Source organism: Carlito syrichta, unplaced genomic scaffold (assembly GCF_000164805.1).
Source record: "Carlito syrichta isolate Samal-C Ts95f unplaced genomic scaffold, Tarsius_syrichta-2.0.1 Scaffold135724, whole genome shotgun sequence".
Taxonomy (NCBI): Eukaryota; Metazoa; Chordata; class Mammalia; order Primates; family Tarsiidae; genus Carlito; species Carlito syrichta.
This window is the reverse complement of record NW_007079820.1, coordinates 21,387-36,870: the sequence shown is the minus strand read 5'-3', so window position 1 is coordinate 36,870 and position 15,484 is coordinate 21,387. Positions and strand designations below refer to the sequence as shown.

At 57.4% G+C, this 15,484-nt stretch overlaps 2 protein-coding genes across 2 annotated transcripts in view; one reads left to right on the top strand and one right to left on the bottom strand.

Moving 5' to 3' along the window:
- The window catches only part of NMT1 (N-myristoyltransferase 1), a 31,269-nt gene extending 20,382 nt beyond the window's left edge, over positions 1–10,887 (top strand). Inside the window, exons 4-12 of the mRNA XM_008049536.1 lie at positions 2,564–2,682; positions 3,523–3,614; positions 4,521–4,637; positions 5,331–5,501; positions 6,300–6,408; positions 8,190–8,360; positions 8,839–9,006; positions 9,813–9,950; positions 10,498–10,887. Of these exons, the coding sequence (XP_008047727.1) occupies positions 2,564–2,682; positions 3,523–3,614; positions 4,521–4,637; positions 5,331–5,501; positions 6,300–6,408; positions 8,190–8,360; positions 8,839–9,006; positions 9,813–9,950; positions 10,498–10,518 (1,106 nt within the window). The 3' untranslated portion in view covers positions 10,519–10,887. The remainder of the gene's footprint in view (positions 1–2,563; positions 2,683–3,522; positions 3,615–4,520; positions 4,638–5,330; positions 5,502–6,299; positions 6,409–8,189; positions 8,361–8,838; positions 9,007–9,812; positions 9,951–10,497) is intronic.
- Positions 10,888–14,532: 3,645 nt separating this feature from the next.
- The window catches only part of PLCD3 (phospholipase C delta 3), a gene marked incomplete at its 5' end in the record, with an annotated part of 11,094 nt that continues 10,142 nt past the window's right edge, over positions 14,533–15,484 (bottom strand). Inside the window, one exon of the mRNA XM_021708300.1 lies at positions 14,533–14,586. Coding sequence (XP_021563975.1) covers positions 14,533–14,586 — 54 coding nt within the window. The remainder of the gene's footprint in view (positions 14,587–15,484) is intronic.

The window sequence follows — 15,484 nt, the reverse complement described above, 5'->3', positions numbered from 1 at the left end:
CAAAAAAAAAAAAAAAATGTCCAGGGTGGGCCAGGTGCAGTGGCTCAAGCCTATAATCCCGGCACTTTGGGAGGCTGGGGTGAGGGGATTTCCTGAACCCATGGGTTCCAGACCAGCCTGGGCAACTTGGTGAGACCTCATCTCTACAATAAATCAAAAAACTTAGCCGGGCGTGGTAGTGCATGCCTGTAGTTCTGGCTACTTGGATGACTGAGGCAGAAGGATCGCCTGAACCCAGCAGGTCTGGGCAACAGAGTGAGACTCCAACTCAAAAAAAAAAAAAAAAAAAAAAGTCCAGCGTGTTCCTTAAAGTTCCAAGTGGCCTCCTAGCTGTGCGCTGGCCCATGGTGGCCTGAGGGCTTGGCTGCATTCTTGCTGTCACCTGCAGAGCAGTGACCCACACCTGCTCAGCAGGGGACGCCCCAGGGCCACTGTGAGGCAGGGGGCTGGAGAGTTCATGGGACGTGCTTCTCAGGATCGTGGGTGCTCCGGACTGGGTGTGTCTGTGAAAAGTGGTGCTGCTTTCTCAGTGTTTCCCATGACTCTGCTTGTCAGTATGTCTTGCAGATGTCAGTCTTGAGGTAACCTGTGATCTGAGCTGTTAGAAGCTAGATCAAGATGTGCCATTGGAATCTTGTCTAGGCGTTCACTCTGTGATGTCCGTTGACAAGCACTTGCTGAGTGCTCTTTGCAAAGTGCTGCCCCTGATGAACCCACCACGGATGTACCGTAGCCCTGAGGATGGAGGACGGCCTGCAAGGCCTTGTGGCTGACGTGGACTCTCCTCTCCTGCCACGCCTCCTGGGTTCTGTTCCAGGCTTTTCCTCCTCTCTGCGCCTGTACCCTCCCTGCCTCTCACATTCCACCTCTTGCCCAGCCAACTCTGACTCACCCTTGAGCTTGCTCGTATCTGTAGACTCCTTTGAGGCCTTTCCTCACACGTGCATGTACACGTCCCAGTTCTGAAGGTACCTGCTCTTCCTTCCCAGTGCCCCTTGCCATGCTGGGACAGTGCCTGCTTGCTTGTCTCTTTGACTTTCATTTCATTCACTAGCTCCTTCCACAGAACTGGCACGTTCTAGGGTTCATTGAGCTCTCGGTGAAGGAGAGAATGTTTCTGCAGGATGAGGTAGCCATAAGAAGGTTTTGCCTTGAGATTATTGGCGCATGGCAGAGAAAACCATCTGTATCCTTGACCTTGGAGTTATTTAGGAAAAAAACAAGAAGGTTCTGAAGTGTTTTTTGGAAAAAATATGAATTCAATGCAAGGTAGGAAATTGACTAGCTGCTAGATCAGACATGAGGGGCTGGCCCTCAGCCCTCTGGGCTCAGTAAAATTGTTATATGTGTAGCAGTGACTTGGAAACAGATTGACTTATGTTAAACCAATTTAGGCCTGGCACAGTAGCTCATGCCTATGATCCCAGCACTTTGGGAGGCCAAGGTTTGCTTGAGCCCAGGAATTCAAGATTGGCAACATAGCGAAAAAACTAAACAAAAAAAAAAAACTAAAAAGAATATTAGCCGGCATGGTGGTGTTTGTCTATAGTCCCAGCTACTCGGGAGGCCAAGGCAGGAGGATCACCTGAGCCCAGGAGGTTGAGGCTACAGTGAGCTTTGACTGTGCTAGTGTACTCCAGACTCAACAGTGAGATCCCAACTAAAGAAAAAAACCCTCACAAGAGCTGCTTTATGATACATCAGAAGGTTACTGACTTAACTAGGGAAGAAAAGCACCACCTCTCTCCAAGGAGCCTGATTGTCAGTGGAAGTGGCTGGGTGCTTCCTTGTTCACCTGCACTTCCTGGTCTAGGCCCTGGGCATGTGGATGACGACTTGTTTATTGCCTTTCCCCCAGAAGAAGGCACATCTTGTAAGGATTGGAACCTGGTCCTGCTGCATCCTAATGCCTGGTACGGTTGCTGGTGCCCAGCTGGTATTCTGTAGAGCACTCCAGGCACTTCCCACACTCCCCTAGAGGGGCTGCTGCCCCAGGAGGGGATGCTGTGTCAGGGTGATTTCCCGGCAGCAGCGGAGTCACGGTGATTCAGCCCAAAGGCGCTTGTGGACTAAGCTCCACGGGCCTGCACTGCCAGGAGCCAAGGCTGGCAGGACCAGGAGTGAGCCTGGCGCCTGGAAGCCACCGTCTGGGTCAGGAGCAGGCCGGTACATTGTTGTTGACACAAAAGCAGCCTTGTTGCGACTCCTTGTGAACCCATCCAGATCGAGGGGCCGGGACTGTGCAGCACTCTTCCACCACCCAGGAGGCAGGGAACCAAATGAGTAAAGATAAATGTTTGTCGTTCACTGACCCAGGGGAGATTAAAAGGATTTCCAAAAACCGAACCTCCCTGGTCCTAGTGGTTCTGGGGTTTTGCCATGAATCAGCCCTCAGTGAGGGACCACAGGTCCCTGGAGAGCGGGTTTGCAGTTGCCAAGCACAAAACGTTCCTCTGTTGGAGGGTTCCTGGGGACGAGAGGAATGTGCTCCATCTGTCTTGGGGCTTGGTCCCGTCCCTCCCCTGAGGCAGAGGTGAGGCTCACGGCTGTGCTCTTCTTCCAGGTGAAGTGGTGAACACCCACGGGCCTGTGGAGCCTGACAAAGACAACATCCGCCAGGAGCCCTATACCCTGCCCCAGGGCTTCACCTGGGACGCCTTGGACCTAGGGGACCGTGGCGTGGTGAGTGGCCCAGTGACAAGTGCAGGCTGAACCCCACCTTCACAGTAAGCCCCGTAGCCGTCCCCATCAGTCAGTGTCTGCTCGGGCCGCCTCAGGGCTGGCCCAGGAGGTCCTAGCAGACCCATCTGCTGCTTCCTGGGGCCTGCCGAGACTCCCCATATAGCACATTGCTCTTTGGCAGGCCGAGAGTCAACTCTGGCTCTCCAAGGTGGATGCCCCGTGGTCATCCTTCTTTGCTGTTATTCCCTTGTCCTGTTTCTGTCTGTCCCCTGCCTGAGGAGCGGGGACCGCTGCGTGAGGGCCTCTCCCTCCCTTCCTAGCCCAGCCCCCACCAGCCCTGCCTTTGACCTGAATGACTTGTTTCCCCCATGAGGAATGGGAAAATGGGAACAGAACTTTTAGTACCAAATTTGGGCCAGAAGATAGAGACAGCCAGGAAGGCAGAAAGCCTTTGTTTGGGTCAAAGGATAGAACCAGACATAGTAGGAAATGTGGTGACTCTCCTCGGAGTGCCTCCTTGACCCTCCAAGGACCATGTCTCCAACAGCCTCTCTGGAAGTGAGGTTAACAGCCCTCCACCACCGGCAGAGCAAAATGATGGTGTGGTTGGTTAGCAAGGCGGCATCCCTGGCCTGCCACCCTACCCCTGGTGGCTCAGTGTCCTATTATAAGTAGGGTTTTATTCCAGAAGAGTCCCTGCCATGGCTGGGGTAAAAGCATTTGTGGGATTAGCCGTCATTTTGGGTAGTTGGCCTCATCCTCCCAAATAGCCCGGATCCCGGGGTGTAGAGACGGCCTGGCGTGAGAGTGCCTCCCAGTGAGCCTCTGCTTCCTCTGCAGCTGAAAGAGCTGTACACGCTCCTGAACGAGAACTATGTGGAAGATGACGACAACATGTTCCGATTTGACTACTCTCCAGAATTCCTTCTATGGTAAGTTGTGAGTGTGTCCGTAGGATCTCAGGGCAAGGCCCAGAGTAGAACAGCACAGGTGCCGGGGTTTCTTCTCTGTTTAAGGCAGACTGGGCGAAGGAGGCCTGTGTGGAACTGGTACCCAGAGAAAAGGTCATCTATTAGATGATGACTTTGTACAAGAGGGGAGGGGCGTGAGACCTGCCAAGATTTAAAAGAAAGAAAAGTCAGCCAGGTATGGTGGCTCATGCCTATAATCCCAGCACTTTGGGGGCTCAGGGATTCAAGACCAGCTTGAGCAACATGGCCAGACCTCGTCTCTACAATAAATCAAAAAATCAGCCCGGCGTGGTGGCACATGTCTGTGATTCCAGCTACTTGGAAGGCTGAGGTGGAAGGATTGCCCGAACCCAGCAGGTAGAGGCTGTGGTGGCCGTGAGTGTGCCACTGCACTCTAGCCTGGGCAACAGAGTGAGACTCCAACTCAAAAAAAGTAAAATAAAAGAAGGGTCACTTTCTACCCAATTGTGAGCTTGCTCAGCCGTGTGAAAATGGCCTTTCCTGGCCGAGTTATCCATGTGCCTGGGCCACAAGTGGAGACATGGGCTGAAGTAGAGGGGGCCATCTGAGAAGAGAGGAGACGGAGGATGTGCAGGCAGAAGGGTGTGTGATGCCTGGGTTAGGCGGGAGACCAGAACTCCGGGGGCGCCATCAGTTCCTGCTGTGGGAGCTCCGGCCTCTGCACAAGAGGCCAGTCCTCTGGTTCACGCTGTCACAGTGATCGCAGAGACGAGCCGGCACTAAATCCCCAGTGTGATGGCCTTGGACTGGGTGTGCAAGTAACCAGGGGGGCTGAACAGCCAGAAGTCACAATGGCATGGTCCTGTGTGTTCAGGAGGGCTCACCTCCAGCCCCTGTCTCTTCCAGGGCTCTCCGGCCTCCCGGCTGGCTGCCCCAGTGGCACTGTGGGGTTCGAGTGGTCTCAAGTCGGAAACTGGTTGGGTTCATCAGTGCCATCCCAGCAAACATCCACATCTATGACACGTGAGCACCAGCGCCCACCCCTTCCTCACCCCTGTGATGTGTGGTCTGTGAGGGAAAAGCTGCATGTCCCCCCATGAAAGCAAGAGGGGACGTCTTGGGAAGGTGCCAGGAGTAGCGGGTCACCATGGGAGCCACCTGTTCTGCTGAGTCACAGCTGGCTCCTTGTCTGACCTGGGCTGACAGGGCCCACCCTGAGACCCAGTGAGCCCTCAACGGGCTCCATTTTGAACTCTGTGCCAGTCACAGGTGGATATACTTGGACGGCACCAGAAATGGGCCAGAGCCAGTGTGACCCAGATTCAGATTGTCCTTGGGCCTGTGAGCTCCTGGTTTTCTCTGGAAATAACGACACTGTCTAGGCTGGTTCTGGTGGGACTCAGAGCACTCGAGTCCCTAGAGTAGCCTCTCTTTACTCTGCAGGGTGCTCATGCTGCTTCCCTGCATGCTGAGGGGGGGCCCCCTGCCCACTCCTGGGGTTCTTAAGGAGTCCCATATCCCTTGGAAGTGGATTTTGTGGACGGGACCGGCTCCTGGCCTGGGAGAGGCGGGGCAGCCACACGCAGGAGGGAGTCCTGGTACTGAGTGAGTGCTGGCAGCGACAGCAGCGCCCGTGCTGAAGGCCTGTCCTTCCAGGTTCAGCTGCAAACGCTTACCTGCTTCAGCCTCATCACCTGGACTTCCCTCCCTCCGCAGAGAGAAGAAGATGGTGGAGATCAATTTCCTATGTGTACACAAGAAGCTACGCTCCAAGAGGGTGGCCCCAGTACTGATCCGGGAGATCACCAGGCGGGTTCACCTGGAGGGCATCTTCCAAGCTGTTTACACTGCCGGGGTGGTGCTACCCAAGCCTGTTGGCACCTGCAGGTAGAAATCCCCTCCTGTCAGGGCCTAGAAATAGGGCGTCCCCGCTTGAGTCGTGGGTGTGCGTCATCGCGAGTCACAGCTCTGCCCCTCTGCATCTGGTGGGTGGGAGGTGGGTGGCTGTGGGGGGTGGCGGGTGTGGGGAGTAGATGGAGGATTTGAGGGCTGACAGGCTGTCCAGGGTTACTTATCTCAGCACCCGCTAGGGAGGGCCATTTGGAGATAGGAGTCGGTCTGCTGGGGTGTGTTTTTGCTTTGAAGGATGAACCAAATCAGGATTTGTGTGGGAGATGTCCTCAAGTTCTAGGTGGTTGGCTTGTTTTTTTTTTTTAATCTTGTGCGGGCCACAGAGCGTGTGTCGGCTCCCTATGTGATCCAAGGACAACCTCTGCCTTACCCCCGGTTGTTTGAAACACCTGAGTAATCTCTGCCTGGAAAACTTTGAAAGTAAAGCCCCAGGTGTACAGCAGAAAGCAGGAAGGAGGGGGTGGGCACATCCACCAGTCTTCCAGGCTCTTCTCCAGTGGCGCAATTCCAGGAGTGAGGACTGCCCTCCCCAGACACCTGCTGTGGCAGAAGTGGCTTTTGAAAATGAGAAGGAAAAACAGGGAGAAAGAAGACCTAGGAGGAACCGTGGCAGCTCTGCAGTCACAGGGGAGGCCGGGGAGCAGGCGACACTGGCTCCTGAGGGGCCTGACATGTCTCTGGCGCCACCTGCTGGCCGTCTGGAGGTCTCTCTGCCATTGTCCTCTTCGTGAGACTGGCCAGAATCCTGAGGACAGGACATTTGTGTCCCCACAGGTACTGGCATCGGTCCCTGAACCCTCGGAAACTGATTGAAGTGAAGTTCTCCCACCTGAGCAGGAATATGACCATGCAGCGTACCATGAAGCTCTACCGACTGCCAGAGGCCAGTGGTGCCCGGGGTTATTGTGGGGCAGAGCGTGGTTACAGGCAGCCTGGCCCTCAGCAGGGAGGAGCCGGGCTCTGGGTGGGGAGCGGACTTTCTCACCACTGAAGTGAGCCAGCCCGCCGTCTCCAGATTCCGGGGCTTTCTATTTCTGTTGTTTCTGTTATCTACAGCAAGGGTTTTATTTTAGCTTGACTTTCTCCGTTCCCCGAGCCCACGCCTGGGCCAGCTTCTCTGCTGTCTGTTGACAGGCTCAGAGAACACCTCTCCGCTGGCATCTTAGTCTAAGGGGAGCATAAAGAGATGAATCCACCTACTGAACCGTCATTCACATGGCAGCACACTCCAGGGCCTAGTGCATGTGAACTGTGGGGTATCCGCCGCACCCTTCCACAAGGCAGGGCAGGAAGGCACTCGGAGCTCGTGGGGAAGCCTGGGCTTCTCCTAGTCCCCCACCCACACTTGGCACTGGAGGACTGGTGACCTGCAGTGAGCTCGTGTTCTCTGCTGGGCTGAGTTTTCCTGGTTTCCCAGGGAAGCAAATGCTCCTTGTCCTCCAGCTGTGCCCGGCTTCAGGGACACAATAACCTCGGATAAGCCGGGGTTCCCAAACCCCTTCTGTCCCTCGAGCACTTCCAGTGACTGTGGGGTCCTGCTGCCACTGAGCACCTGCCATTGGGCGGCCCAGAGCACTCCCAGCCTCTGACGGCACCTGCCTCCCAACCAGGCTCACCCCCCCACTGCACCTGCTCACTGGCGTCCCGCCTTGAGAGGCTGCGGCTGCAGTTAGACGCTGACAGAAAACTGGCTGGGACTGTGGTGGGGTCTTCTCCCTTCTGTCGGCCTGATGGAGTTGCCCTGCATCCAGAGCTGGCAGGGCGCTTCCCCGGGGGACAGCAGCTACCCGAGAACCATCTCACCCTGTGAAGTGACAGGCCCAGCATGGCTGCGTTTCAGTCAGGATTAGAGATGTCACTATGGGCAAATGAGGTCAGCAAGTGTTCCCTAGAGACGAGGCTTGCCCAGGAATCTCGGAGGCTTGAGGTCCTGGAACTGGGGTTTGGGAACAGTTCCTGCTCCAGGAAGCACTGTGTCAGCAGTGACTGAGACCTGACAACTGGGATCCACCCTGTTCTCAGATTTGGCCCAACCCCACCTGAGCCTAGGGGAATGTTCTGTCAGCTCTGGTATTTACTCTAGGGTTACGAGGTTTCCTTCCATGGAAGCATTTTTCTGGGAGAAGCAGCTGTGGGTGGGACGCTGGCTGGAGGCAAGGCCCCAGGCGCAGGAGTCCTGCCTCCAAGTTGAGCTTGCAGCTGCATCCTGCCAGGGGCGCTCCTCGGGCAGCAGTGTCTGGGTGGGCAGGCCCTGGCTGGGCCCTGGGTAATCTGTGAAGGGCTAGAATTCTAGAGGCCAGAGAGCCACCGTTCAGTGAGCAGGCCGTGAGTACTGCTGGGCTGGAAGGCCAGAAGGTGCGGCCAGAATGGCCAGCTGGCCCGAGGGTGGAAGGGCTGGGAGTCTGAGACAAGGCGGTGCACAATGGGTGTGCTTTCTTAGGAAGACAGCTTGGGGCCGTGTGGGTAATGGTTGATGTCATGGCCTGAGCCCACATGGTGGCCTGGGCTGGAAGGGTCAGCGCCCAGAGACACTGACAAGGCAGGCCCTCCTAGGCAGAGACCCAAACGAGAGGGAACTGCTGAGGGCCTGGGCTCCCCGGAGAGCCGAGAACAGAGGCCCAGGTGATCAGCATGTCTGATGCCATCTCTTCTGTCCCCTTCCAGGCCCCCAAGACAGCTGGACTGCGACCGATGGAGAAGAAGGACATCCCCGTGGTGCACCAGCTCCTCGCCAGGTACTTGAAGCAGTTCCACCTCACGCCAGTCATGAGCCAGGAAGAGGTGGAGCACTGGTTCTACCCCCAGGAGAACATCATCGACACGTTTGTGGTGGAGGTGAGGCAGGCCGTGTTCCAGGCCTCTAGCTCCTTCCCAGAGTGGGAGCGCCCCAGCCTTCCCTGACTGCCAAGTTGGGAGGCGGGGCTTGCATCTGCTGAAGGTCTCCCCCTGGCCTGGCTTGAGCCCTTCCTGCCAACCTCAGCTTTTACAACATGGAATAAGAGCAGTGCCCTCCTAGTCAGTGGTCCTTGGATTCCCTGCCTGTCCTACCCTAGCCCAGTGCTGGCGACACGTTGGAGACAGTCTGGGATTGTGTGCTGTCAGTAGAGGCCCCGCGACGCCTTGGGGGAAGGGGCTTGGAGCCTGAGCCGGGTTGGCCTGGCTCTGTCCTTGCGTCCCTGGCTGTGCACTTCCTCCTCCTGGTGTATCCTGGGGCGGTTTCCACCATTTCTCTCAAGCTACCTGGAAGTGGCAGGTGTCGCTCAGGCATGGGGCCCGTGCCCGTGTGACGTGGCCTCCCTCTTCCCACCCCCAGAACGCCAGCGGAGAGGTAACGGACTTCCTGAGCTTTTACACGCTGCCATCCACTATCATGAACCACCCGACCCACAAGAGCCTCAAAGCTGCTTACTCCTTCTACAATGTCCACACCCAGACCCCTCTCCTCGACCTCATGAGTGATGCCCTCGTTCTCGCCAAAATGGTGAGGAGCTGACCAAGCACTCAGCATTGTGTGGGGGCGGGGCGGGGGGCCTGGCAAGCACAGCTCGGGGTGCCAGGGACAGGGTGCCTTGCACGCTCCTCACCTCCAACACTCCAAAGCAGGAGGGGGCAAGAGGTGCCCAGGCCAAGCACAGGCATCTGCACCTGAGTGGCTTCAGGGAGCGTCATTCTCACCAGAGACGCTGCCAGGGGCTAAGTGGCTGGGCCTCCCCTGGAGCTTGAGACTGCCTCACAGCTTCCCAGGGGGTGAGGAGCTTGGACTCTGTTGGACTGTCAGGCCCGGGGTGCAGAGTTCATGGGGCAGTGCTCCATCCTGGGGTTCTGGTTATTCCTTGCCCAGCCCTGCCTGTTGGGCAGGCCAGCCCCTGCCTGGAGGGCTCTGACCCCTGGTGAGATGTAGAAGTTTTCTTCCCAAGTCTTAGGGCATCACTGCAAGGGGTCCTGTATCACAGAGTGCACCAGGAGCTGGGAGTCGGGGCATGTGGAGTCAGGGAGAGAGGGGACTCATGTCCTGGTCTCCAGGACTGTGGAACTTACCAAAGAGTTTCAGGGAGTGTAACAAGGACCAGTGGCCTGGACACTCAGGAACTCTGAGGAGAGGTCGAAGGGTGGGGTAGAGCCCGGGCTGTCCTGGACCCTTACCTGCATTCAGCATGGAGGCAGCGGGGCCTCTGAGGGAACCTAGCTCATCCACCCACAGACTGGTCTGCTAGGACAGCAAGGGCCAGGAGGGGGTGGCCTTCCTGTCCTCACAGGTGCTTGTTTCTCCCTGCCACCCCCACGCAGAAAGGGTTTGACGTGTTCAATGCGCTGGATCTCATGGAGAATAAGACCTTCCTGGAGAAGCTCAAGTTTGGCATTGGGGACGGCAACCTGCAGTATTACCTTTACAATTGGAAGTGCCCCAGCATGGGGGCGGAGAAGGTACAGCACATGCCAGGGTCAGGGAGGCCATAGCATTGAGGCCCTTGTTGCCTGGCATTGGGCCCTTGAAAATACCCTCCCTCTCATGGCCAGACCAGCAGGCCAGGGTTCCCCTTTCAGCAGCTGGTGTGAGGATGGCAGAGGGGGTGGGTCTGCATCTGAGGAGCAGGAGGGTCGTCACCAGCTTCTCCCACCAGCTGAGCTGCCTCCGGGGCCAGGCAGGGCCTCACCTGTCTGAGGGCATCATGGAGGGGGAGGTTGGAGGAACCCTCGTCCCAGCCTGATGCTTCCTAGTCCCTCCTCCCCTAGGCCATTGGACTCCTGGGGCATGGGGCTAGGCAGCATTCCTCCACGAGAGGGGCTGGTGGGTGTGTGAACCAGCCATGGGGTAGAATGAGAGGCTCCCAGGGCATGGTGGTGCTGGGGCTCCGCCAGCTGAAACCCCCTACCATTGAGGGGAGTGGCGAGTAGCAGTCTCCATGGAGGAGGGCTGGCGGGGGGAGTGGGAGAGCGTGCTCAGCTCCGCCTCTTCCTGGTGCTCCTCTAGGTTGGGCTGGTGCTGCAGTAACCAGTCGCCAGTGAGATTCTGGAGAAAGCCACTGAGAACTCAGCCAGGAAACGGAACCCCACCATTGTTGGTCCAGTGTTCACAAACGTGAGGTGCCTGGCAAAGGGGGCAGAACTGAACCGGCTTTACCAAACTGCCAGCGAACTTGAAAGTTATACGGCCGTGGCGTGGGCTGCGTGATGTCACCTCTGGCCATGTCTCTGGTCTCCCTGTTTTCCAGTTAATCACATCCTCATGCAGCCATGGTCAAGGGAATGTAACTGCTGAAAACTAACTCGTGATTGGCATATTATGGAGTTAACGGGTGAATAATAAAAGTATATATATATATATACACACATATATATATATATATTATATATATATAAATATTTTAAATATCGTTCATGTTCCAAATGTACCAGGCTGTCTGGTCTCTAATGAGAAGCTACATCCAGATCACTCCTCAGAATTAGGACCTGAGGATGGTGGCAGACCGACATGTTGGTGCAGTTCAGCTCCCTCCAGAGGAGGTGCAGACTTCTCTCGGGGAGCAGGAGGAGGACCTGGGAACCATCCAGCTTCCCTCTTGAGTCAGCTGGCATGACTGGCTTGAGAAGGTTGGGAAGGTGGCATAGGCTCAGGTCCCACAGGATAGCCAGCAGAACTCCGGGTGGGGCTGGTCCTGGGCAGGGGCCTCCCGCCTCCTGAGACTGAGCAACCGGGACAGTCCGTGGAAACCAGTGTTGCTACTCAAGTCCCTTCTGTCCCATTGGCTGCTGCCCATAGCAGGGTGTCCTGCCAACTGAGATAACAGGGCTCTCAGACCAGCTGTTGCCGACCTCGTAGGCATGAATCCCCTGTGACAGTTTGCTTTTCTGCTGCCCGGGACGACCTACATTTGAGGGCCCCTTGGACGTCCTGGTAGCATCCGGGGCCTGTGGAAACCACCTCCTGCAGCCGAGAGCCTGTACCCGATGGCCCAGGGTGGCTGGGCAGGGATGACCTGGGACTGATGCCCAGGCCTATGCAGCCACCAACCCCCGGCTGTGCCTTCCAACCATTAGCCATTTCTTGCTGTGTCCGTCCCAAGACGCAACCCGCGAGTGGCCACAAGAAGCAATGTCTTGAAGCGGACCTGGACTTGGCAACAGAACTGGTTTCCTGTCTCCACTGTCCAAGTCTGATTTTCCCTGACGCTGTCCTGTGGAATCTTGTGGTGGTCGTCATGGTCGTGGTGCTGCCAGTTTCCCACAGAGCGCAGGCTTCTAGGGGCACGGCTGTCCGTGTAGGCATTCTTCAGTGTTCAGCCACACGGCCTGGGGTGGTCGGGCCATGGAACCGTCAGCACTCCCAGCCTGGCTTGTGTGATGTGTGCTCTGGAGGGAACCACCAGTGGGCCGTGTGCAGTGGGCATGGGCTTCCTTGCTGCCACCTCAGTGTCTCACACAGGATGAAGCCTTAGCCAGGAGGCTGGGCTCAGCCCGGGCCACTTGCTGGAACCACTCTCTGCAGGCTGCCAGGGGTCTGTTTCTGGCTGTGGGTTTTGGTGTGATTTTTTTAGAGGCTGATTCTACAGAATCCCCAGAACTGGAAGAAATCACTTGGGCTAGGGGCTGTGCCTCTGCCTGGAATCTCAGCAGGGTCTCCCTTCTCGCCACTGTCCCTTGCTGCAAACTACGCCTCCCTGTTCGTGGCTGACTTTTGACTCCTTGACTGCAAGATACCCAGACCAAAGAAGCTGCTGTTCCTAGCAAGATGTGCACTGCATTCCACGGATGGGAGGAGTCGGAGAAGCAGGGCTTGCTTTCACAGCCTTCATGCCCCAGAGCACCTGTCCGGACCTCCAGGAATTTCAAAGGATGCTGTGCCCAAGTCTCTTCTACCTTGTGAGCCCTCGGATTTGGAAAGCTTCCTGTCGTAGTCTTGGTCAGTTTGGGGCCAGGTTCCAGCTTGAGCTGCCTCTGGTCATCAGGCCGCACACTCTGGAATGAGCTTTGCTATGGTTGACCCAGGTCATGGAATGGAAACGGCAAAGAAACCTTGGCTCTTCTGGATAAAACAGATCGCTTGGCAAAGGCCTGGCCTCTGCATCACCAAAACCAGGTGGTCTGCCTCCTTGGAGTCTGCTGTTATCTCAGTGGACACCTGCCCAGATTTGCACAAGTCAGCTCGAGGGCTGTTGCTCGTTTTGTTTTTTGTCCAGACAATTCCTGTATGCTCCATCCGCCCCCTCCAGGCCCTCAGGTTAGAGGGCACCATCGCAGGGCCAGGGTACAGTGCAGTGGTACCATGGCTGACCTGAGCCAAGCCAGGGAAGGACCCCGGGCCTCCACGCTAACCCACCTCAAATAGCCGCTGGGGAAGGCCTCCCTGGCCCCAGGCCCACCCTGGGCCGCCTGGTCCTTGGCTGCCATGTTTGACAATGACCTTCACCTCTGCCTTCCGCTGGACTCTGCATTTGACCCCAGGCTCCGATCTCCGGGCAGGGCTAGGGTAGTGAGAGACTTCCGCTCCGGATTGAGGCCACCCAGGGTTGATTTCCAGAGAGTCTTTCTTGAAGGCTGGCCCACACCAGCCAACTGGGACACCTAGGTTTCTGGACACTTCCGCCTTGCCTGCAGCACTCCCTAACTGCCATCGCTCCCTCACGTGCTGGCTCTCTGGAGCCCCGAGGTGGGTGTCCCTGTGGTCTTAAATGCTCTCTACCAAGGACCACCAGCAACCGATGGCCCGAAGACCCTGGACAGGTGTACGGAGAGCGAGAGAGACTCGCTGAGGTCAGGACCCGGGTCTCCAGATCTTCCAGGTCACAGGAATGTCTCCAGTCTGTGCCACCCACGGAGGCAGCCTTCTTATGGCTCGGCCCACCTGCCCCAGAGCAGAGGGAACCAGGGCCCTGGTGGCAGGCCTGCACACAGACTGCACCTGGGGAGGCTGGCAGGAGAGTTCCAGTTACATTCAGAAATACTGACGGACCAGCAGGCAGGTGCACGCCTGCAGAGGAGGGGGTATCACCCTTCTGTCTGGCTTTTCTCAGGGCCATGGGGGATCCATTTCCAAGGTTGGAAGGAAATGCCAAGTGCACTGTTGTTCCGTGCAGAATATCTCACCTGTTTCTAATAAAGGAAGCAGCTGAACAAATCCTCCGCCCTCCTGTGTTCTGGCCGGCGGCTGGCAGTGAACACACAGGCCCGGGGCCTGGCTGGGCAGGAGCTGGTGGGGCCTCAGCCTCCGGGGCCTCCCTTCGCCTAGTAGCCTCCCGCTGGGTGCCCGAGTGGCGGCTCTGAGCCAGTACCCAGGCACCCGGCAGGAGCTGGCCCGTATTCCCCAGATGAAGCAGGGTGGCCCCTCAGTCCAGGCCCGACACAGCACAGGCACCATGCCTTCCCACCGGCCACCTGCTGAGTGGTTTTGTGGAGCCACTGGGGTACATGAACATCGCAGTTCGTAGTGGCTGCAGCGGATTTCTGTCCCCATTCTTGTCTTCCAGAACTTACCCATTCCCAGATCCTTGAGCTCTTGAGGCCCCACGTGGCTGGTGCCTCCAAGCCCCTTGCCGGGGAACCTGAGAGGACACAGGGCCTGCCTGACCCTCCTAAGCCCTCACCTTGCCCCCACCCTCCGGTCCCTACCCAGGACACGCTGGCTCCTGGCACTCATACCTCATTCCTGCCTGTAGCTTTCGGCTGGCGCCATGGCCCCATGGGGGTCTTCACCCAGGGCCTTCCAGGGCTCAGAGCGGCCACCTGCCTCCCTCTCCCAAACAGGTTTTATCAGCTTCCCTCTTGAAGACCTTCACAGCAGTCTTCTCAGTGCTCACTTCACGCAGGCCCCAGCTGGAGCCGGTCCTACAACCGACTGGGCCAGGCCAGCTGCTCTCGACACTAAAACGACTTACCTTGCCGCACCTCCGTCCTTGGGTGCACCATGGAAGCCGGCCCTCCCACAGCCCTGGGTGTCCAGTGCCTGGGCTGCCCAGCCTGTTCCTTCTGGGCCCTTTAGACTCTGGCCATCCTCTTTCAGACAAATCCATCAGAACCAGACGACACTCCCGGCGTGGCCTGAGAGCAGGGTGGCCAGCGCTTTCTGTGTCAGGTCATGGGACTGCAGCAGGGCCCAGCCCCCTTCCGGGCCACCCTCAAGGGACTGCTGTGAAGCCCTGTCCTGGTCCAGTGCTGGAGCTGTCACCTGACGACCCTCAAGCACCAGCCTTGTGCCGGGCCAGGGGGTGGAATGTGTTTTGGCTCCTCCTGCCTGCTGTAGGGTCCTCTCCCCATGTTTCTAGAGGCAGCGGCTGGTGCCGGTGGAAAGGAATCCCATGTCCTCTCTTTTGCCCCACTGAGCAGATGGCCCTCGAACCCAGAGCCCTGCCCCCTCCTCCAAGGCCCCTCGTGGTGGGGGGTGACCTTGTGAATTGGTATCCTCAGTCTTGTGACACTGGCAGCAGCTTTAAGCCAAGAGCAGGACTCAGGGCTATTTTGAGCTGTGGCATCTCCTCCAGCCTCCCTGGCTGCCTCAGACGGAGCCAAGCTCTATAGAGGGAAGAGGCCGGGGGACTCCAGCCCCACCCCTCCTTGGGCCTGTGGAGTGGCGCCTGTGGACACAGATGTGCTCAGGATGGTGCTGATAAAATAAACTTGCTGCTTTACTTCTTATTTTTTGTAGAGTCGGGGTTTCACTCTCTTGCCCAGGCCAGACTGGAACTCCTGGGCTCAGGCAATCCTCCTGCCTCGGCCTCCCGAGTAGCTGAAGCTACAGGCATGCACCACCATTTCTTTATTTTTTGACCTCATTTATTTCTTAAACTAGATAGTCTCTGCAGGGCTCTCCTCGGACACAGTTAACTGCCAGGGTCCCCAGGGCTCCGGACTCAGTGCTCCCTTCTTGCTCGGAGAAGGGCAGGGGAGCTTAGGTTCTAGCAGGGAGGAGCCCAAGAAAGGCTGGGCAGAGGCCTGGGGGTGGGCTGTTGCTGGGGGGGTGGGAG